The 22823-nt window shown below is 52.6% G+C and overlaps 1 protein-coding gene across 1 annotated transcript; it reads right to left on the bottom strand.

Moving 5' to 3' along the window:
• Window positions 1–1007: 1007 nt before the first annotated feature.
• Pfkfb4 (6-phosphofructo-2-kinase/fructose-2,6-biphosphatase 4) lies at window positions 1008–21938 on the bottom strand. The gene is given in 14 exon segments (XM_042666097.1): window positions 1008–1490; window positions 2557–2621; window positions 3457–3519; window positions 3926–4055; window positions 5064–5168; window positions 7577–7723; window positions 8893–9100; window positions 9539–9660; window positions 10524–10580; window positions 11475–11560; window positions 12754–12815; window positions 16119–16215; window positions 16456–16572; window positions 21776–21938. Coding segments are annotated over 14 exon segments (1416 nt in total). The 5' UTR covers window positions 21873–21938; the 3' UTR covers window positions 1008–1430.
• Between the last annotated feature and the right edge of the window lie 885 nt (window positions 21939–22823).

Below are 22823 nucleotides of genomic sequence, written 5' to 3'. Positions count from 1 at the left end.
CTGTTAGGGTGAACCGGGGTATTCAGATGACCAAGGTCACCCCATCTCTGCAGGACACAGGAGCAGAAGAGTTCGGGCTCCCGATGTCCTCTGAGGACTGGAGTCTCACAGCCCTGACATTTGCCTGATTTTGTCTGCGTTTGGGTGCTGGTCTTGAACTCGGGGCCTGGATGCTGTCCCTGAGCTCTCGTTCAACTCAAGGCACGAGCGAGTGCTCTACCACTTTGGAGCCACGGGTACTGCTTCTGGTTTTCTGCTGGTTCCTCGGAGGGAAATGTCTCATGGATTTTTCCTTCCCCCAGGGCTGGCTTTGAACCACGATCCTCCAGATCTCCTCGTGAGCCACCAGTGCCTAGCACTAGGACAGGTATTATAGGATTACAAGGATCCAATCAAGGCAAATACAAGTCTCTGCCAGCCAGTACATTTCCTGTGTAGACAGAGACTAGCAGTTTCCTCTTCCTCCTCCTCCTCCTCTTCACTGCTAGTGCAAGCACTGGGGAAGGGGAGATCCAGTCTCTCCTTGAGCACTTTGGTGTGGGCACGGGGAAGGTTAATTCCTCCAGCTGCTGGGTCTTCCATGGTTTCTCAGTGAGAACAGTTGGCCCACCAACTTCCCCATATTCTGGGAAAGGGAGAGCGGCAAACAGAACACCTGGCTTTTCTGGAATACCACAACATGCCCCAAATAGCACATTTGTTCTCATGAGTACCACAGATGTCAGTGCCACAAGACCCAAGACCTGGCCACTGGCTGCCACTCCTGTGTAACTGGCAGTTAGGAATGAGAAGGACACTCGTGAACACTAGGCCTCGGGTTTGCTTAGGAGCCATAGAGAGGCCTGCCCTAGACAGCTAGGACTTCCCAGAGCAAGTGTGTGTGTGTGTGTGTGTGTTTGAGAGAGAGAAAGAGAGATGGTTCTGGGGCTTGAACTCATGTCCCTGAGTTTCTCCACTCAAGGCTAACGCCTAACACTTGAGCCACAGCTCTAACGTCTGGAGATAAGTCTCACAGACTTTCTTACTCAGGAGGCTGGTTTTCAAAAGGCCATCCTCCGATCGCAGCCTCCTGCGGAGCTGGGATTACAGGTGTGTGCTACCAGCACTGGGCCCAGTGGGAACTTTTCATTTCACATTTCGGGCAACACGTTTTCCCAGAAGCAGCCGGCCTGGGGTGAGAGACCGTGTCCCAGACCATTGTCTGGCCCAGAGATTCATAGCAGCTAGTCGGTCAGCCACATCCCCCCCTTGTCACTTGGCTGTCAAGGGTGCTGAGCTGGGGGTTCTGGGTGCTACTTAGCCACCATGCCCGGCTTCAGGAATGTGCCTGGAGGGTGACTTGTACACTAGTACCGCAAGATCCAGTGGGACCGGAAATGTCCTTGTCTGCAGCCATCAGTGCCCGTCCCCGGGTCACAATGGAGAAGGGGTTACTGGTGGGCGGGAACTGTCACAAGAGCTTCCTCTGGAGGCCTGGAGATGTCTACATTCTGTGCAAGAAGAAGACACGGATCCTTCATCAGGAATCGAGGGGACGCACGGTCCTGCTTTCTAAGGATCCCCGCCTCCCCGCCACCATCTTCACAAGGACTTAGGACCCTGATCTGCCCTAAGTAAGTTTCCTAATACACAGTAGGCACTCAGATAATCGGGCAATGGTGGCTGAGCACGGGTAACTCACGCCTGTCATCCTAGCTACTCAGGAGGCTGAGATCTGAGGATCACGGTTCAAAGTCAGCCCAGGCAGGAAGATCTGTGAGACTCTCATAATTCACCACATACACACAGACACACACACACAGCCTAGAAGTAGTGGTGCTGTGGCTCAAAGTGGTAGAGTGTTGTTAGCCTTGAGCACAAAAGCTCCAGGACAGTGCCCAGGCCCTGAGTTCAAGTCTGCAGGACTGACCCAAAACCAAATCTTAGGGAACAAGAGTAGTATTCTGGATAGACGGGAGTGGAGGGAAGACTCTGTCCGGTGCTGGACTTACTAATAGCCTCGCCAACAAATATGGAAATACCACTTTATTTATATATTTTTCCCTCAGTTGTGGGGCTTGAACTCAGGGCCTGGGCACTGTTCCTAAGCTCTTGTTCACTCAAGGCTAGCGCTCTACCACTTGGAACCACAGCACCACTTCCAGTTTTCTGGTGGTTCATGGGAGATAAAGAATCTTACAGATTTTTCCTGCCCAGACTGGCTTTGAACCATGATCCTCAGATCTCAGCCTCCTGAGTAGTTAGGATGACAGGTGTGAGCCACCTGTGCCCAGCTAATACCATTTTATTTAATAACATTTATTTATTTATTTTGCCAGTCCTGGGGCTTGAACTCAGGGCCTGAGCACTGTCCCTGAGCTTCTTTTGCTCAAGGCTAGCGCTCTACCACTTGAGCCACAGCGCCACTTCCGGCTTTTTCTGTTTACGACAACAGAACCACTGAGGCAATCAGCCTTGGGAGAAGACCCTAGCTAGGGCTGCTGAGGACTGGGGAGTCTGGATGTCCCCCTAAGTATGTGTCGGCCCCCCTCCCCCCACTAATGACATCATGGCTACCTGAGGCTTATCTCGGTGTGTGTTCACGGCTGTCACATTCAGGAAAATGGATTCTACTTTACAACCTGCCAAAGGAAAAAAAAAAAAAAAAGGCAAAGTAGTCCCTGGCGTTTGTGATGTGGAGTGCCTGTCTCTGTTTGGTTTTTTGGTTTTTTGTTTTTTGTCAGGGGTAGGGCTTGAACTCAGGACTTGGGCGCTGTCCTTGAACTCTTCAGCTCAAGGCGAGCGCTCTACCACTTTGAGCCACAGCGCCACTTCCGGTCTTCTGGTGGTTCATTGGAGATTAAAGTCTCATGGATTTTCCTGTCCAGGCTGGCTTTGAACGGTGATCCTCAGATCTCAGCCTTCCTGAATAGCTAGGATGACAGGGATGAGCCACCAGTGCCTGGCTCCCAAGAGACTCTTATCTCCAACTCACTAGCAAAAAAGTCAGAAATGGAGGTGTGTTGCAAATGGTAGAGCACCAGCTTTGAGCAAAAGAGCGAAGAGACAGCTTCCAGGCCCTGAGTTCAAGTCCTACTTCTGGCATCAAAAAAAAAATAGAAAAAAAGTTAGGGCTGGGAAGGTGGCTCAGTGGTAGAGTGCTTGCCTAGCATGCATGAAGCCTTGGGTTCAATTCCTCAGCACCACAGACACAGAAAAAGCCAGAAGTGGCGGTATGGCTCAAGTGGCAGAGTGCTAGCCTTGAGCAAAAGCTCAGGGACAGCGCCCAGGCCCTGAGTTCAAGCCCCAGGACTGGCAAATATATATATATATATATATATATACAATTGAGAAAGATAGGCTGGGGAAATTAGGCCCTTCATGGGATTTTTCAAGCCATTTCCAGAAAATCATGGAACACTGCAGACAGCCAAGATCATAGCAGTCCCAAAGTGAACAGGTACAGAGCTTGCTTACCATATGCCACAGGGGTCAACTTCAGGACTGTGTGCAGGGGACACTTGAGGTAAGGTAGCTGTTCTGTACACAAAGAAAAGAAGAGATTAGCCGGCTCCAGTGGCTCACACCTGTTATCCTAATTCCTCTGGAGGCTGAGATCTGAGGATCACGGTTCAAAGCCAGCCCGGGCAGAAAAACTCCCTATGAGACTCTTATCTCCAATGAACCACTCAAAAACCGGAAGTGGTGCTGTGGCTCAAGCGGTAGAGAGCTAGCCGTGGCTCAAGCGGTAGAGAGCTAGCCTTGAGCACAAAGAGGCTAGGGAGCAGTGCTCAGGCCCTGAGTTCAAGTCCCACAAATGACAAAGAAAAGAGAGAGAGAGAGAAAAAAAAGGAAAGGATAGTATGCAAATAATGATGCCCAGAAGATAGCTTCTCCCTCTCTCCCTCCCTCCCTCTCCCTTCATCCCCAAGAAGAGGTTGGGCACCTGCCGCTTTGTCAAGGAAATAGGCCAGGAGGCAGCGCATCACCGCCTGGTGACAGACGACCAGAACATTCTCCTGCCTCTCCAGTTCCATGATGACAGGCTCCAGGCGCTGGACCAGGTCCTCGTAAGACTGTGAAGGCAGAGCAGGGTAGAAGTCTCTTAGGTTCTGGTTCTGGGACTAGAACTGCAGGGCATTCTGGGTAATGGGCTCTGGTCTGCCACCCTAGAGATTAGGACCAGGGCTTCCTCCAGTTGGACCCCCCTGGATTCTGGGCTCCAGAGGGAAGCTGGGGGAGGGGGAAAAGGAAGAGGGGGTTGAAAAGGAGATAATCACCCCCCCATACCCTCCCCAGGCCAATTCATAGTCTCAGGCTCACCACCCCAAGGGGTCATACAGGCCCGTGTGATCCTGTAGCTCACCCTCTACCATGACATTCCTGTGCCTACAAGTGTCTTTTTTTCTGTTTTGTCAGTCCTGGGACTTGAACTCTGGGCCTGGGCGCTGTCCCTCAGCTCTTCAGCTCAAGGTGAGCGCTCTACCACTGTGAGCCACATTGCCACTTCTGGCTTTCCGGTGGTTCATTGGAAGAGTCTCATGGACTTTCCTGCCTGAGCTGGCCTTGAACTGACATCCTCAGATCTCAGCCTCCTGAGTAGCTAGGATTATAGGCATGAGCCACCGGTGCCCAGCCAGTGAAAGTTATTAAAATGAGGCCTCCAAGCCAGGCGCTGATGGCTTACACCTGTCATCCTCGCTACTCAGGAGGCTGAGAGCTGAGGATCGTAGTTCAAAGCCAGCCCAGGCAGGAAAGTCTGTGAGACTCTAATCTCCAATGAACCACCTGAAAACTGGAAGTGGCGCTGTGGCTCAAGGTGGTAAGAGCGCTAGCACCTCCGTTTCTGATTTGGGGTTGACCAGAGTCTTGTCTGAGAGCAGGGAACAAATGCAGAGCGTTTAGAGTGGTCTTGTCTATCTGGGGAAGTTTCTAGAAGTGGAGCCAGAGCTAGGGATGGCACATGGAGCTACCCAGATGTCATCATCACCCCGTGGCAAGGGCAAACATGCAGAGAAAGGCTCTTTGGCAGTACTCCCAACCAGGCAGCAGATAGGGGGGCTATGCCTTCAAATCCTACTTACCTCCCCTTTGGGGTACCGATATCTGTACTTGTCCTGATCGCGCAGAGCAAACTCCAGTGGATAGTGATCCTGGATTTCCTCATAGGTCATTTCCTCGCAAACGCCCTGGGGAGACAATATCACTGTCACACGACCCACACGGGGGTGTGGGTAGTGGGGTGGGATTCTGGGGGAGTGGTAGAGGGGAGAACAGTTGGAAGAGCTTTAACAAGCCAGGCACTGGTGGCTCACGCCTGTCATCCTAGCCACTCAGGAGGCTGAGGTCTGAGGATCGTGGTTCAAAGCCAGCGCGGGCAGGAAAGTCTGTGAGACTCCGATCTCCAATGAACCATCCAAAAAACCAGAAGTGGTGCTGTGACTCCAAGAGATAGACGCTCTAGCCCTGAGCAAAACGAACTCAGTGCCTAGGCCCTGAGTTCAAGTTCCAGTACCAGTGTACACACACACACACACACACACACACACACTCTGTACATGAAATATTCAGCAAATTATTGTTAACTATCCTCACTCTATTGTGCTGTGGATAATAAGAATTTCCTCCTTCCCCATTCTCTTACCATCCTACCCTGCTTGTTTCTGATCTTCTTTCTTCTATGAGATCAAGTTTTACACAATTCAACTATAGTTTTGGGTTTTCTGTGTTTTTTTTTTAATGTGCTGACCCTAAGCTTCATTATAATATTCTCTCTCTTTTTTTCTTTCCTTCTTCTTCTTTTTCTTTCCTTCCTTCCCCCCTCTTCCTTTCCTCCTTCCCTCCCTTCCCTACTTCTTTCTTCCTCCCTTCCTTCGTTTCTTTCTTTCTTTCTTTTCCTTCTTTTTCCTTTCTTTTCTTGTGCCAGTTCTAGGGCGTGAACTCAGGGCCTGGGCTATTCCTGACTTGCTAGGAACAGGATCCATTTGTTCAAGCCTACCAGCACTCCAAAGGATGGAAGTTTAAGAAGAAACCGGAATAGTAGTACCTGCCTGTAATCCCAGCTACTCCTACTGGGGAGATGGAGTTAGAAGGGCTAAAAGTATAGGGGGGAAAAATGGGAGACTCTATCTGAAAAGCTAAAAATGCAAAAAGGACTGGGGACATATATAGCTCAAGTAACACAGAGCGAGTCCCTGAGTCCACTCTCAAGGGCTGCCAACAAAACAAAACAAAACAATCATGTCCAGTTTGCTCATAATATGTCCTTGCCAGTGACATAATATGAAACAGAAACACAAAACACATTCATTGGGAAGGCAACAATCAGGAACAGCCTTATTGCGGAATGATAGTTGCTTAAGAAAATCCAAGAGATGGGCTGGGACGGTGGCTGAGTGGTAGAGTGCTCGCCTAGCATGCATGAAGCCCTGGGTTCGATTCCTCAGTACCACATACACAGAAAAAAGCCAGAAGTGGTGCTGTGGCTCAAGTGGAAGAGTGCCAGCCTTGAGCAAAAGAAGCTCAGGGACAGTGCCTAGGCTCTGAGTTCAAGCCCCAGGACCGGTTTAAAAAAAAAAAAAGAAAAGAAAGGGAAAAGGAAACAAAGGAAAAGAGTAAAGGAGGAGCAGGGAAGAGAAAGAAGGAAAAAGAAGATGAAAAGGAGATGGTGATGGTGGTGGTGGTGGTGGTAATGATTGAAGCTCAGAGTCCTCAGTAACCTAGCAACAGAGGTGACCTGAAAATTGAGTAGCTTCCATGAAGAGATCAAAGTACTACTTTGAAACAGTTTATCTCTAACTAGACTAAAGCGATTCATCACTCACTGCCTGCCAAGAACAAAAATAAACCTTCTGGGCAAAGATAGCATTAACCAGAGCCTCATGTGATCTCTCTTTCGTGTGTGTGTGTGTGTGTGTGTGTGTGTGTGTGTGTGTGTGTGTGTGTGTGTGTGTGTGTGTGTGTGTGTGTGTGTGTCCTGGGACCTGTGGGGGGGGGGGAGGGGGGGGTCCTGGGACCTGAACTCAGGGCCTGGGCTCTGCCCCTGAGCTTTTCTGCTCAAGGGTAACACTACCACTTGAGCTGCAGCACCACTTCTGGCTTAGCTGAAGAGTCTCATGGAGTTTTGTGCCTGGGCTGATTTCCAGCCAGGATCCTCACATCTCAGCCTCCTGAGGAGCTAGAATGACAGGCGTGAGCCACTAGCGCCCAGCTCCACAATTGTTCTTACTTACGAATGCTTAGCATTTCATCAGAAATCTCCCAAGTATATATCAGATCTAAAATCCATAAAGTGCTTCTAGAAATCAATAATGAATAGACAGAAAATCCAACATGAAAAAAAAAAAAGATTAAAAAAAGAAAGCCCAGGAGAGGGCTGGGAAGGTGGCTCGGCGGTAGAGTGCTTGCCTTGCATGCATGAAGCCCTGAGTTCCATTCCTCAGTACCACATACACAGAAAAAACTGCAGGTGGTGCTGTGGCTCAAGTGGTAGAGTGCTAGCCTTGAGCCAGAGAAGCTCAGGGACAGCGCCCAGGCCCTGAGTTCAAGCCCCAGGTGGCTGTGGTAGGAGAGGAAGAGGAGGGGAAGGGCTGGGTACCGCATCGATCTCGTTGAGGACTTTCCATTGTTCATAGGGGACCCCCAGTGCCTCGGCGGTCTGAATTGTCCTCTTCATCTGGCTGGTCCACACCTTCAGATCCTTGATGTTCTGATCGCTGATGAACTGGGCGAGGCTCTTGGCAAACTGACATGCGTGCATAACAAGCAAAATAACATCCTCAGATTTGGGGGTCTTCCAAGACACACCCCACCCCTGGCTGGTCTGGGGCCAGTTCATAGCTGTGTCTCAGCTTCAGCTCAAACTCACAGACTAACTTCCTGGACACACCATACACACCCACCCACCGCTGAGTGCGTTTCTGTCTTTTCCTCACACCCCAAGAACAGGTCCCGACATGATTCCTTGGGTTCCACCCACCCTGTCCCAGAGCACACAGCCTCCACCCATCCAGACCTCAATATCTTCCCTGGCTTGTGGAACAGCCATTAGCTGTTATTATTTGTCAGTCCTGGGGCTTGAACTCTGGGCCTGGGCGCTGTCCCTGAGCTCTTCAGCTCAAGGCTAGCACTCTACCACTTGAGCCACAGCGCCACTTCTGGTTTTCTAGTGGTTTATTGGAGATCAGAGTCTCATGGACTTTCCAGGCCGTGCTGGCTTTGAACTGTGATCCTCAGATCTCAGCCTCCTGAGGAGCTAGGATGACATGCATGAGCCACCGGCACCTGGCTTATTTTATTTTAGTCAGTCCTGGGTCTTGAACTCAGAGCTTGGGTGCTGTCCTTGAGCTCTTTCTGAACAAGGCTAGCACTCTACCACTTTGAACCACAGCACTACTTCTAGTTTCCTGGTGGTTCATTGGAGATAAGAATCTTCCAGACTTTCCTGCCAGGCTGACTTTGAACCTCAATCTTCAGATCTCAGCCTCCTGAGAAGCTAGGATCACAGATGTGAGCCACCAGTGCCTGGCTTATTTTATTTTTTGCCAGTCCTGGTTCTTGAACTCAGAGTCTGGGCCCTGTCTCTTAGCTTCTATTGCTCAAGACTAATGCTCTACCTTCATTTCAGCCATAGCTCTATTTCTGGCTTTGTTTTGTTTTGTTTGTTTGGGTAGTTCATTGGAGATAAAGAATCTCCTGGTCTCTCCTTCTCAGGCTGGCCTCAAACTTCGATCCTCAGTTCTCAGCCTCTTGAGGAGCTAGGATGACAGGCGTGAGCCACTGGCACCAGGCTTATCCTCTTCAATTGCATCTGAACTACAAGGGCTCAAGCCTGGTGAGCATACACATCTGTGGGATGAAGCCACCCCCCCCCCCGGGGTATAGATGCCAGCAGACACCTGCCCAGGCACGGACCTCTCTGCCCCGGGGGGACAGTCCTGGGTCCCCACCAATCCGGCCCTTGAGGTTGAGCTCGCTTTCCCCATGCCGGCAGAGGTAGATAGAGCGGGGAGTCACGTGGATGTTCATGAGGTAATATACGATCCGGCTCTGGATGTGGTCGGCCACGCGATTCACTACATAGCTCTTCCCCACGTCCATGATCTTGATGTAGGAGAGCTCCCTTCCAGAGAGAGAGAGAGAAAGAGGCTGTGGCTATCAGCCTGGGAGACACATCTGGCCAGCTAGAGGAACCAGCTGCAGAGCCTTAATTAGCAGCCAAGCTGCTCGCCATTGGCTGATCGGCGAGGTGCTGTGGATGGAAGAAGAACAAATCCCAGGTGCAACACACAGCCAAAACCTTGTGGGAAGTGCCCAGCACACTTCCTGCTTGCGAGCGCTCTACCACTTGAGTCACAGCGCCACTTCTGGTTTGGACGCTCCTGTCCGGGCTGGCTTTGAACCGCGATCCTCAGATCGCAGCCTCCTGAGTAGCTAGGATGACAGGCGTGAGCTACCATGCCCGGTCCTTCCATCTCTGCCACAAGGAGACTCAGGGGACAGAGAGACACCCCCTCCCTCCATTGTAGGCACAGGCCGGGATGCTGTTCCCCCCCCACACCTGTCCAGGTCCTCATCCAGAGATTCGTAGGAGCTCTCGTAGCATTCAATGCGCCTCATGAAGTCTTCCGTGGCTTCCTCACTGTCTCGGTTCACGTAGTCTGGGCTGCCCAGCTTCACTTGCTGCAGAGCCGGGCATAGAACAAGCAGGACCATAGGACTGAAGCCTTGGGAGTTGGGGGAGAGCTGCCCCACCCCTTTGCCCCCCCCCCCCAGGAAGAATCTAGCAGTTCCTGGTCATACACATTGGGGTGCCCTGAGATCCTAATTCCTAATCAATACTCCAAGACAGCCTAGAACCCCTTTCTCCTCCCTAGATGATTTTTGTTGCTGTTGTTGCCAGTCCTGGGGCTTGAACTCAGGGCCTGGGCACTGTCCCTGAGCTACTTTTGCTCAAGACCAGCGCTCTACCTCTTGAGCCCAATACCACTTCTGGCTTTTTCTGTGTGTGTGTGTGGTACTGAGGAATCGAACCCAGGGCTTCATGCATGCTAGGCCAAGCACTCTACCACTGAGCCACCTTCCCAGCTTGGATGATTTCCCTCCAATCCCTCAAACCCACATGGCCATTCTTTCAAATAGGAAGTAGAGGCTAAGATGAAAATGGGGAACAAATCTGGGTCAAATAGAAATAATCACACACACACACACACACACACACACACACACACACACACACACACACACACACACCTGTTCGCTCTCCTACACCCCTAGTTGAAATTTCTCTTCTACCATGTGGGGAGGCCTGAGAAAGGAGGACCAAGAACAGAGGCCCCCTGAGCCCCACAGCCTCCTCCATACAAGTGGTCCTCAGTACTCTGATCTTGAGTCAACATGGAGGCGATGCTGTCTCCCGACCCCAGCGAGGCTCAGGATCAAATAAAAGTCAGCCTGGGCCTCGGCTCACACCCACGGTGGAAGCTCCTAGTCCCAAACCGACTTCCGCCTTGTGACTTTCCCGTTAGGCTGGACGCACCACTCACCACTATGTTGGCAGCGATGACCTCTGGGTCCACACAGATGGATTCCACGAAGAAGATCTACGCCAAAGAGCAGGACCAGCAGGGTGAGCAAGGAGGAATAAACATGGGCAGGGTGGTTGCTCCGGGATCTTCCTCTGGGGGGCGCTTGTGTCCAGCGAGGGTCATACTGACCCAAAGCCAGGCCAAGGTGGTGTGTGTGTGTGTGTGTGTGTGTGTGTGTGTGTGAGAGAGAGAGAGAGAGAGAGAGAGAGAGAGAGAGAGAGAGAGAGAGAGAGAGAGAGGGAGGGAGGAGCATAGAACTAAAGGAGGTCTTCTGGGGCTGGGAAGGTGGCTCAGTGGTAGAGTGCTTGCCTTGCATGCATGAGGCCCTGGGTTCGATTCCTCAGCACCACAGAAGCAGAAAAAGCCAGAAGTGGTGCTGTGGCTCAAGCGGTAGAGCACTAGCCTTGAGCTGAAGAGCTGAGGGACAGCGCCCAGGCCCCGAGTTCAGGCCCCACGACCGACAAAAATAAAATAAAATAAAGGAGGTCTACTGATTTATCTTGGAGCACTTGAAAATTCCAATTCTATGTGGCTCATGCTAACCCCAAATCTCACATGTGATGCCTTTTCTTGTTGTTGTCGGTCATGGGGCTCAAACTTGGGGCCTGAGTGCTGTCCCTGAGCCCTTTTGCGCAAAGCTAACACGCTACCCCCTTGAGCCACAGTGCCACTTCTGGTTTTCTGGTGGTTCACTGGAGATCAGAGTCTCACAGACTTTCCTGCCTGGGCTGGTTTTGAGCCATGATCCTTAGATCTCAGCTTCCTGAGTAGCTAGGATGACAGGCGTGAGCCACCAGCGCCCAGCATGTGATGCCTTGTGAAGGCATCTTGGCGAGGCTGTAAGAGGAGCCCCAAAGGGTCTGGATAGGCCATGACCCGATCCAGGAGCTGTGATGGGGAAAGGCTTACCTTGTAGCCATTCTGTTCCCCAAAATTAGAGATGGTGGCCCTTCGTTCCCGGGTGGTGTTGGTTGCATCGAACACCTAGGACAAAACTGGGGTTAATTCAGCCTCCAGACTTAGTGGGAAAAGGTAGATGCTACACAAAGATTGCAGTGTAAGCCGGGCCCTGGTGGCTCCCGCCTGTCATCCTAGCTACTCAAGAGGCTGAGATCTGAGGATCGCGGTTCAAGGCCAGCTTGGGCAGGAAAGTCCTTAAGACTTTTATCTCCAATGAACCACCAGAAAAATGGAAGTGGCGCTGTGGCTCAAGTGGTAGAGTGCTCGTCTTGAGCTGAAGAGTTGAGGGACAGCGCCCAGACACTTGAGCCACAGCTCCACTTCTGGCTTTTTGGTGGTTAATTGTCGATAAGAGTCTCACGGACTTTCCTGCCCAGGGTGGCTTTGAACCATGATCCTCAGATCTCAGCCTCCTGAGTAGCTAGGATGACAGGCCTGAGCCACTGGTGCCTGACATCTGAATTTTTAAAGTCAACTAAATATTGACCATATTGAGAAGTCCTTCTCAAAACAAAATCAACAGAGAAAATGAAGGGAACCAAGATAAAATTAGAGATCAAGTCCAGTGTATGTATAACAGGAACTTTATGAGTGAGTTTGCAGGAAGTGGCTGAGGTGGTTTTTCAAAGAACTACTGGCAGGCTGGCAACGTGGCTCAGTGGTCAAGTGCTTGCCTAGCATGCATGAAGCCCTGGGTTCGATTCCTCAGTACCACATCCACAGAAAAAGCCAGAAGTGGCGCTGTGGTTCAAGTGGTAGAGCGCTCGCCTCGAGCTGAAGAGCTGAGGGACGGCGCCCAGGCCCAGAGTTCAAACCCCACGAGTGACAAAAAAAAAACTCACAAAGAAAAACAGAAGGAAGCAAGCAATTGTGGGCTGAATTGAGGCTTCCCCCCCTCCCCAGATACCCCAACTTTGCTGTACCCCGCCCCCCCAGGTTGGCTCTCAGCTGCTTCCTGAATAGCAGTCAGTGCTGGGCCCGGCTCTCCACACCAGGAGAAATCACACGTGTGCATCGTCAGAGCCTTAACTTCTAGAAACGAACAGAAAAGTCTCTCAGGTTTCAATGCAGCCACAAGCCCAAGGGGAAACCTCAGCCCCAGACGTGGCCTCCAGCTCCTCCTGCTTAGCTTCCTCTCCCAACGTTGGCACCCAGGGAACATTCTGGATAAGCGGGAGGACTTCTGGGTCTCCCATCTCCACTGTTGGGGTGTCATACTCACCGCCACGTGTCCCCCCCTCTTCACTGAGGAACCTCCGGACGTCACAGAGGGCTGTTAGGGCACACTGCCTTCAAGACAGAAAACACAGGGTTAAATAGTCAGCGCTGGCTGTGGGAAGGAAGCGGCTCACCTTCTGACAGACAGCAAAGGCCCAGATACTGGTCCCATTCTGTGTGTGTGTGGGGGTGGGGGGGGTGGGTGTGTGTCAGCCCTGGGACTTGAACTCAGGGCCTGCGCGCTGTCCCTCAGCTCTTCAGCTCAAGGCGAGCGCTCTACCACTTGAGCCACAGCGCCACTTCCAGTTCTCTTCTGGTTGATTGGAGATAAGAGTCTCCTGGATTTTCCTGCCCAGGGCTGGCTTTGAACTGTGATCCTCAGATCTCAGCCTCCTGAGTAGCTAGGATGACAGGCGTGAGCCACCAGTGCCCAGCTAGCAATACATTCGATCTTCCTTGGCCTACTAACTGGATACTCATTTGAATGATGTTTTCCATCGTAAAGGGACTTAAGTTCAAGATGACTTACGTTCAAATGAAGAGCAGCTTGCTATGTCGCGTGGGGTTCCTGGCATCTCTGAGCCTCAGTTTCCCCATGTGTAAAACGACACCTGACAATGAACTTCGAGAACCCAGCACAGCTGAGTGCCAGAAGCTCACGCCTGTCATCCTACCTACACAGGAGGCTGAGATCTGAGGATCACGGTTCAAAGCCAGCCCGGATAGGGAAGTCCAGGAGACGCTTAGCTCCAAAAGCCAGAAGTGGAACTGTGGCTCAAGTGGTAGAGCAGTAGTAGGCTTAAGCACAAAAGCTTCGGGACACAGCCCAGGCCCTGAGTTCAAGTGCCAGCACCAGAAAACAAAAACACAACACCAGCACACAGTAACACAGTATATTCCATTCCAGGTCTTTCCCTGCAGCTCTGTGTGGCCAGGAGGTAAGCTTTGAGTTAACCCATCGTTTGGCAACAGAAATCTGGGTGTCAGACTCCCCTTTCGCATACCCCAACCTGGCTGGGTCCCAGCAATCATAGCTCACTGGTGCAAGCCCGACAGTGGGCAACTCCTGCCCCCTGGTGGCCAGACACGGGACAGGCGGCCCGTGCCCATGGTAGCCTGTCACTCTATATAGAGTTGGATTTGGGGAAGAACTAAGCAGACTTTTGCTCTCTCCTGATGGCTGAGGCCAAAACAGGTCTGTTCCACCCTAGGCCAAGAGATCTCCAGGAGGCCTGGCTCTCAGGGGAACATGGAAAGGAGAGATCAGCTCCAGGCCGAGCTAAAACCTTTCCCCATGGACACTCCAACTTGGCCTTCCTGATCACTGTAAGACCTTTCAAACACACACACACACACACACACACACACACACACACACACACACACACACACACACACACACACAGAGCCAGCAGAGTGGCTCATGCCTGTCATCCTAGCTACTCAGGAGGCTGAGATCTGAGAATCGTGGTTCAAAGCCAGCCTGGGCAAGAAAGGTTGTGAGACTCTTTATCTCCAATAAACCACCAGAAAACCAGAAGTGGCCTGTGGCTCAAGTGGTAGAGCGCTCGCCTTGAGCTGAAGAGCTGAGGGACAGCGCCCAGGCCCTGAGTTCAAGCCCATAACCCTCAATACACACACACACACACACACACACACAAAACATAGCAAAAGGCAGGTACTGATGGCTTATGTATGTCTGTACTTCTAGCTACTCAGGAGGTCAGATATGAGGAACACAGTTCAAAGCCAACCCAGGAAAGGAAAGTCCATGAGATCCTTATCTCCAATTAGGCATCAAAAAGTTGGAAGTGGGGTTGGGAAGGTGGCTCGGTGGTAGAGTGCTTGCCTTGCATGCATGAGTCCCTGGGTTCGATTCTTCAGCACCACATAAGCAGAAAAAGCCGGAAGTGGTAGAGTGCTAGCCTTGAGCTGAAGAGCTGAAGGACAGCGCCCAGGCCCAGAGTTCAGGCCCCACAACCAACAAAAAAAACAAAAACAAAACAAAACAAAAAAGTTGGAAGTGGTGCTGTGATTCAAATAGTAGAGCACTAGCCTTGAGGGGAAATTAAAAACTCAGGGATGGTGCCCAGGCACTGAGTTCAAGCCCTAGGACTAGAACCAAAAAAATCCCAAAAAAGGGCTGGGAAGTTGTCTCAGTGGTAGAGCGCTTGCCTTGCATGCTCGAGGCCCTGGGTTCGATTCCTCAGCACCACATAAGCAAAAAAGAAAAAAGCCGGAAGTGGCGCTGTGGCTCAAGTGGTAGAGCGCTAGCCTTGAGCTGAAGAACTGAGGGACAGCGGCCCAGGCCCAGAGTCCAGGCCCCACGGCTGGACCCCCCCCCAAAAAAAAAAAACCCAAAAAACAAAACCAAACAAACAAAAAACAGAAGAACATAGCATCACGCCCTAGATGACCAGTCCGCAGATCCATGGGAATCGGAGTTACTCATTCCAGAATCATCTAGGCCACTTCCAAGCAAAGCCAGGGCCTTGTTCATACGTACAAAGAACATCCCAAGCCGGGTGCTGGTGGCTCACGCCTGTTATCTTAACTACTCAGGAGGCTGAGATCTGAGGATCTTGGTTTGAAGTGAGCCCGAGTAGAAAAGTCCCCGTGAGACTCTCAGCTCCAAAGAACCACTCAAAAACTGGAAGTGGCGCTGTGGCTCAAGTAGTAGAGCCCTAGCCTTGAGCTGAAGAGCTGAGGGACAGCACCCAGGCCTAGAGTTCAAGTCCTACATCACCAACAACAAAAAAAGGGCATGCCCAGCACATGCCAAACATACTCCACTCAGGAGGGGCATTATTATACTGGAGAAAATGAGCAAAGGTGCCACCTGCTCCATTTCTGAGGCCCATATCCAAACCATCTAGAACCTTCCGTGGAAGGGCTGGAGAAGAAAAACAGGACTTAAGCCTTTGTGCTGCCCTGGCTAAGCCTTCTGCCTCTCTTCTGGGCAGGGATAGGCCAGCCGAAATAGGAAGCCATACATAGAGTTTTCTTTTGTAATTAATTAGTTGACTTATTTTATTTTATTTGCTGGTCCTGAGGCTTGAACTCAGGGCCTGAGCCCTGTCCCTGAGCTTCTTTTGCTCCAGGCTAGCACTCTACCCCTTGAGCCACAGCGCCACTTCTGGCCTTTTCTGCATATGTGGTACTGAGGAATCGAACCCAGGGCTTCATGCATGCTAGGCGAGCACTCTACCCCTGAGCCACCTTCCCAGCCCCGCTAGCCAGGGTTCTGAAGTAGCTAAGTAAGTATCCCCCACAGCTCAGCCCCCCCAGAGGTTGATCCTGCAGGGACCTTTCCCAACAGAAGTACCCCCCTTTTCCCCACTCCCCCTATAGCCCCTCAGTCCCCCACATACTCACTTCCTGATTTTCAGGCCTTCTTCATTGTCTGGGAGGAAAAACTCAAAAGATGTGTATGTTTTCACCATGCTGCGGCGATACTGGCCCACGTTGAATTCTGGGGGTGGACGGGGGGTGAGCCAAGGGGGCAGGGGGTGGAGAGGAGAATAAATAGCTCAAGCTTTCCCAGAAAAGCGATCCTACCATTTCTCAGAAAAGCGATCCTACCATTACCCAGAAAAGCGATCCTACCTTTTCCCATATCAGGAGCCTTTCTCTCACCACCCACCCACCCACCCAACCTTCTCTCCCCCCTTCCCCTCCTCACCAGGCCCCAATCCCCCCCTGGGAGACGCACCTCGGGTGGGTACACCAATCCAGTTCAGGTACCGAGTCAGCTTCTTGGAGATGTAGGTCTTGCCCCTAGCAGGTAGGCCCACCATGACGATCAGTGTGGGGCAGTTGGTCATACAGACTGGAAAGCAAGTAGGGCATAGGGTAAGCTATGGCGGGGGGGGGGGGGGCGGGGGGGGCGCGGGGGGGGGGGGGACTGCCAGTGTGTGCCTCCCTCCGCTTCAGAGACCTTGTTCAGAGCTGTCTCTTCCCGGCTTCGTGGTCTCAGCAGCCCTGCAACCCCACTTTCAAGTTAACAGCTCCCCCTTGTTCAGAATGATTAGGCTCTCAGGGATGTAAAGAAATGGCAGCAGGCCTGGGCAGGTGGCTCAGTGGTAGAGTGCTCGCCTAGCATGCGTGAAGCCTTGGGTTTGATTCCTCTGTACCACATCCACAGAAAAAACCAGAAGCGGTGCTGTGGCTCAAGTGGTAAGAGCGCTAGCCTTGAGCCAAAGAAGCTCAGGGACAGCGCCCAGGACTGGCAACAAAAAGGAAGGAAGGAAGGAAGGGAGGGAGGGAGGGAGGGAGGGAAGGAGGAAGGAAAGAAAGAAGGGAGGGAGGGAGGGAGGAAGGAAGGAAAGAGAGAAAGAAAGAAAGAAGGGAGGGAGGGAAGAAACAAGGAAGGAAGGAAGGAAGGGAAGAAGGAAAGAAAGAAAGGAAGGAGGAAGGAAAGCAAGCAAGCAAGAAGCCCGGTGCCGGTGGCTCATGCCTGTCATCCTAACTACTCAGGAAGCTGAGATCTGAGGATCAGGATTCAAAGCCAGCCCAGGCAGTTAAGGCCATGAAACTCTCATCTCCAGCAGAAAACTGGAAGTGGCGCTGTGGCTCAAGTGGTAGAGCGCTAGCCTTGAGTTGAAGAGCTGAGGGACAGCGCCCAGGCCCAGAGTTCAGGCCCCCGCAACGGTCCTTGCGCACTTTTTGCTCAAGGCTAGTGCTCTACCTCTAGAGCCACAGCGCCACACTCCCAGCTTTACCTGTGATTAACTGGAGATAGGAATCTCCTGGACTTGACTGCCCAGGCTGGTTTCGAACCATGATCTTCAAATCTCAGCTTCCTGAGTAGCTAGGATTACAGGCGTGAGCCATCAGTGCCCGGCCTGTTTGTCTTTTCATTTGGTACATTTCCTTTCTTTGCCAGTCACAAAAGTTGACTCTTTATTTTGTTTCTTTATGTGGGGATTGTGGGGCTTGAACTCATGACCTGGGAGCTTTCCTTGAGCTTTTTTTAAACTCAAGGCTAGCACTCTAGCATTCGAGCCACAACTCCACTTCTAGCTTCTGAGATGCTTAATTGAAGATAAGAGTCTCCTGGACTTTCCTGCCCAGGGTTGGCTTTGAACTGAGATCCTCAGATCTCAGCCTCCTGAGTAGCTAGCATGGCGGTGCTCAGCTCAAGCAATTCTCCCTCTCTCTCTTTTGACCAGTCCTGGAACTTGAACTCAGGACCTGGACATGGTCCCTGAGCTTCTTTTGCTCAAGGCTAGCGCTCTACCACTTGAGCCACAGCGCCACTTCCGGCTTTTTCTGTGTCTGTGGTACTGAGGAGTCGAACCCAGGGCTTCATGCATGCTAGGCGAGCACTCTACCACTAAGCCACACTCCCAGCCCTCAGTATTTACCTTGTCTCTGACCCTTTACTGGAAACTCGGACCTTAGAAGTCTTAGGTGAAATCGGAATGCCAGAACTCTTCTGGGAAGTAAAGTCCTCTACTTGCTTTTGCAACAGGCCGAACCTGCAGGGCACACCTTGTGTTGACTGCCCTTGGGACTTAGGGTGTGGAGACCATGAGCTAATCCTGGGCGGGCCCGCACTGACATTACCTAGGGGCCAGAGGCTCGTGCCTGACAGCCTAGCCACTGGGGAGGCTGAGGTCTGAGGATCACAGTCTGAGGCCTGCCCAGGCAGTAAAGTCTGTGAGACCCATATCTCCAATTAACTTAGCTCCAGAACTGGTGGCTCAAGTGGCAGAGTGCTAGCCTTGAGCAAAAAGGAGCTTGGGGGACAGCATCCGGGTCCTGAGTTCAAGCCCCAGGACTGGCAAAAGAAAGAGAAAAACCTCAGCATCTGCCAAGAAAGGAGGAAGAGAAATGAACTGAGGCCTGAGGGCCGATGGATAGTTGGGGGGGGGGGGGGTGTCTGTCTGCACCCTCAAACTTCCAGCCAAAGACAATCAGGGATCTTGAACTGATAAACTGGCACTTTCCATCTGCTCCCCATTTCCATGGGGCCACCCTTTCCCTGTCCCTCAGGGACAACCCCGGAGTCCTCAGGATTGGGGTTCCGGGCCCCCTGTTCACAAGTCCTATCTTCCTAGATTCGCCTCTATAGTTCAGGCCTCCCTCCACCGACAGCATTTGAAGATACAACTCCCATCTCTTGATAAACATGCCCAGCAGGGTGCCGTCGCTCACGCCTGTAATTCTGGCTTCTGGAGAGGGTGACATCTGAGGATCAGGGTCAAAGCCAACTGGGAAAGATGGTGAGACTTTTCTCTCTCAGATAAACTGGCAAAAGAGATGGAAAGGGAGCTGTGACTCAAGTTGTAGAGCGCCAGCCTTGAGCAAAAGAAGCTCAGGGTTGGCACCTAGGCCCCGAGTTCAAGCTCCAGGGCAGGCATTTGAAAAACACACGAAAAACCACGTGGGCAGACAGGGCAGTATATTGGGCCCAGGCACCAAAAACAAGGTAATAAATTAGCTATCATCTCTGCTTTTTATGATAAGCTCCAGAGAAACAGCCCCACAGGTAAATCAAAGTTCACCAACAGGGTGGGCACCGGTGGCTCACGCCTGTCATCCTAGCTACTCAGGAGGCTGCGATCTGAGGATCGCTGTTCAAAGCCAGCCCGGGCAAGGAAAGTCTGTGAGACTCTGATCTCCAAGGAACCACTCAGAAAATCAGAAAGTGGCGCTGTGGCTCAAGTGGTAGAGCGCTCGCCTTGAGCTGAAGAGCTGAGGGACAGCACCCAGGCCCAGAGTTCAAGCCCCAAGACCAACTAAATCGCTGAGTTCACAGGCACACTGCCACTAAGCAAACAAGACAGGAGACATATGAGCAGATGAGGAAGGAAATGTTGAGAACAGATGGACATAGGTTCCTTCTTTAGTTCATTTCCTGTAAATCTAATGAAGGCCATCAAAGCCCTAGCAGTCCAGAGGCCCAAGTCCTGGTGGCAAGAGAGAGCCCTCCTCCCCCTCAAATTCTGGACACTTCCATGGACTCAAGTCCCTGGACTGGAGTCCATGATGGATTCCTGACCTGCATCTTGCTCCTCCTCTCTCCTGAGCCCCCCCACTGGGAAAGGAAGAGCTCTTGATTCAAATAAAGCAGCCTGGATCCTGGTCTGAGTGGTGCACATCTGGAATCCTAGCTCCTCAGGAGGCTCAGATCTGAAGATCACAGTTCAAAGCCAGCCCGGGGAAGGAAAGTCTGTGAGACTCTTCACTCCAATGTACCACCCAAAGAAGCCAGAAGTGGAGCTGTGTGGTTCAAAGTGGTAGAGCGCTAGCCTTGAGCTCAGGGACAGAGCCCAGGACCTGAGTTCAAGCTCCAGTAGTGGCATAAATAAATGCATGCACGCATGCATGCATGCATGCATGAATGAATGAATAAATCAAAATGGCTCAGGGGTCCAAGTCTTCACTGCCATGATCTCGGGTACCCTCTGCCCCACCAGACCCCAGAAATTCACAGTGTAAGCTGAGAGGTGAATCCTGAGAAAGATAAGAATTTCCAGGTACTCAGAATTGCTGATGTTGGGGTGGGGGAAGGGGGTTTGAGGGGAGTGGTGGATGTAGAGGTGGCATAGGACCGGATGAGCTGGAGACTAGACACCAAAGAAAAAGCAGAATGTAGCTGGGCACTGGTGGTTCAGACCTGTCATCCGAGCTACTCAGGAGGCTGAATTATGAGGATCGCAGTCTCCTAAGAACCACCAGGAAACAGGAAGTGGTGCTGTGGCTTAAAGCACTAGCCTTGAGCGAGAGAGCTCAGGGACAGAGCACTTGGGCCCTGAGTTCAAGTCCTACCACCACCAACCGAGGAAGAGAAGGAGGAAGAACTCAATCTCTCAGAACTCATTCCTACCAGAACTCATAGTGTGAGCACAGAAACACACACATTGCTCTCCCCAGTCACATCAGGGTCAAAGTCTTGGCCTTGGAAGGTCTAGTGGCACAGGCCAAGCTCTCCCCCTTTTCTTATCACACAAAGCAGAGGTCAGGGGTGTGGGGAGATCACAACGGGGCTCCGTGTCTCCCCAGATCCTTGCCACGTTGCAAACTCATGATAGTGTTTCATTTACTCCTGAAACAAAAATGCTCTTCTTCCCAGGGCTGGGAAGGTGGCTCAGTGGTAGAGCCCTCGCCTAGCACGCACGGAGCCCAGGGTTCGATTCCTCAGTACCACTTACACAGACAAAGCCAGGAGTGGTGCCGTGGTTCAAGCGGGTAGAGCACCTGGCCTTGAGTGGAAACAGGTGCCCAGGCCCTGAGTTCAAGCCCCAGCACTGGCAAAAAAAAAAAGTTCTCCCAGGTTATAAGAAAAGGTGCAGACTTGTTATGCCTATAACCCCAGCTCCTCAGGAGGCTGAGATACGAGGATCCAACTTCAAAGATGACCAGGGCAGGAATGTCTGTGAGATTCTCAACTCTAACAACAACAGTAGTAATAATAAACTGCTTTAAGTGCAGTTGTGATTTCAAGGCTTCGACCGCTAGCCAAAGAAGTTCAGAGACAACAAATGCCCAGGAGACGGAGTTGAAACCCCTCAGGGCCAGCACCAATAAATAAACAAGTGAAAGCAGGTGCGTCCAATCTGCACGCCACTGGCCGCTGGTACTTCTCTAAAAGTGCTTCCCCAATGTGGGTTTTTAAAGCCCAAGGGTATTTATCCTCTGGCCTAGACTTCTGCCTGGGCCAAGTTCTTGGGTCAGAGAGGTCAAGGGTCTCACCCCAGGGTCATCCAAAACCAAATTCCCAGCTGAGACCACCCACCCTGTCCCATCTAGGAGCCCAGGAAGAGGTGAGGGTGTGGGGGGGGGACCCTGGTGACCCTGATGAGCCTCAGAGTTCCTCTCCCTTAGCCCCCCCATGTCCCCCCTCCACCAAGATGACAGTGGCCCACACAGCCCCCCCCCCAAATCCAGGTACCTGATCCCCCCCCCAGCCACCCCAACACCGCCTCACCTGTCCCCCCCACCCATCACCTGTCCCAGCTTTCCCACGGGTCCTCTCCCCCACCCCCCCATGCCAGGCCCCCCCCCCCCCCGAACCCCCATCTCACCCCCACGCTGGCAGGCGTGCAGAGCGGGCCGCCCATTGCTGTATGGCATCCAGATCTTCTTCAGGGGGTTCTGGGTTAACTCGCGTGGGGACGCCATCCCCAGATCGGGGATGGACGGTGGACGATCGTCGCGGCCACCGCCACCAATGCCGCCGCCGCCGCCGCCGCCCGCAGAGCCAGCAGCTGGGCCACCTCGGGCCACCGCGAGGCCACGCCCCTCCCGCGGGCCACGCCCCTCCCGCGGGCCACGCCCCTCTCCTGGTCGCCGCTAGGCTGGTCCAGCCCCTGGAATAACCCGCCCCCGGGCTAACCAGGCCCCCGCCCCTCCACCAATCAACGCGGAGGGAAAGGGCGGAGGGGGCGGGGCCGGCCTCGCGACGTGCGCACGCGCGCCTCTCCCCCTCATTCATTCTTGGAGGATTTGTTTGGAACCCGGCGCGCAAGACTGAGAATGCGCATGCTCACCTCCCAAGGTGCGCGAGACCCGGATTTATGTAAGCCCGCCCCTTTCCCCTTCCCTCCTTTTCTCCTCCCCCCACCCCACACCGTTATACCTCAACCTCCGTGTCGATTTGCATAAGCCACGCCCCCTCCGCCGCTGCAGCCCCGCCTCTGAGGAGGCTTCGGGTTCCGCTACAGGCTGAACGACGCGGGCAGGGGGCGGAGCTTGCGCCGTTTCCCCGCCCCCCCAACCACGGGGATTGCCTTCTGACCAATTAAAAATCAGAGCGACCTGCACACGCACTTCTTTACAAATAAACACAGAGAACGCGGGGCGGGGGAGGCGGCGCAGGGGGTAGAGCGCTGCCCTCGCGGGCAGGAGGCCGTGGGTTCGAATCCTCGGCACTACAGAAGCAGAAAAAGGCCTGAAGTGGCGCTTGTGGCTCCAGCCACTGGGGACTCATGGCTCACACCTGTCAGCCACAACCTGGCTGCTCTGGTTTGACCTCCCTGGTGTCATCCTAGCTACACAGGAGGCTGAGATCTGAGGATCACATGAGATCTGAGGATCCCAGTTCAAAGCCAGCCCCTGGCAGGAAAGTCCCTG

Source organism: Dipodomys spectabilis, unplaced genomic scaffold (assembly GCF_019054845.1).
Source record: "Dipodomys spectabilis isolate Male_0828 unplaced genomic scaffold, ASM1905484v1 ptg000360l, whole genome shotgun sequence".
NCBI lineage: Eukaryota > Metazoa > Chordata > Mammalia > Rodentia > Heteromyidae > Dipodomys > Dipodomys spectabilis.
Note: the sequence above shows the minus strand (reverse complement) of the source record. Positions and strands in the feature narration are given on the sequence as shown.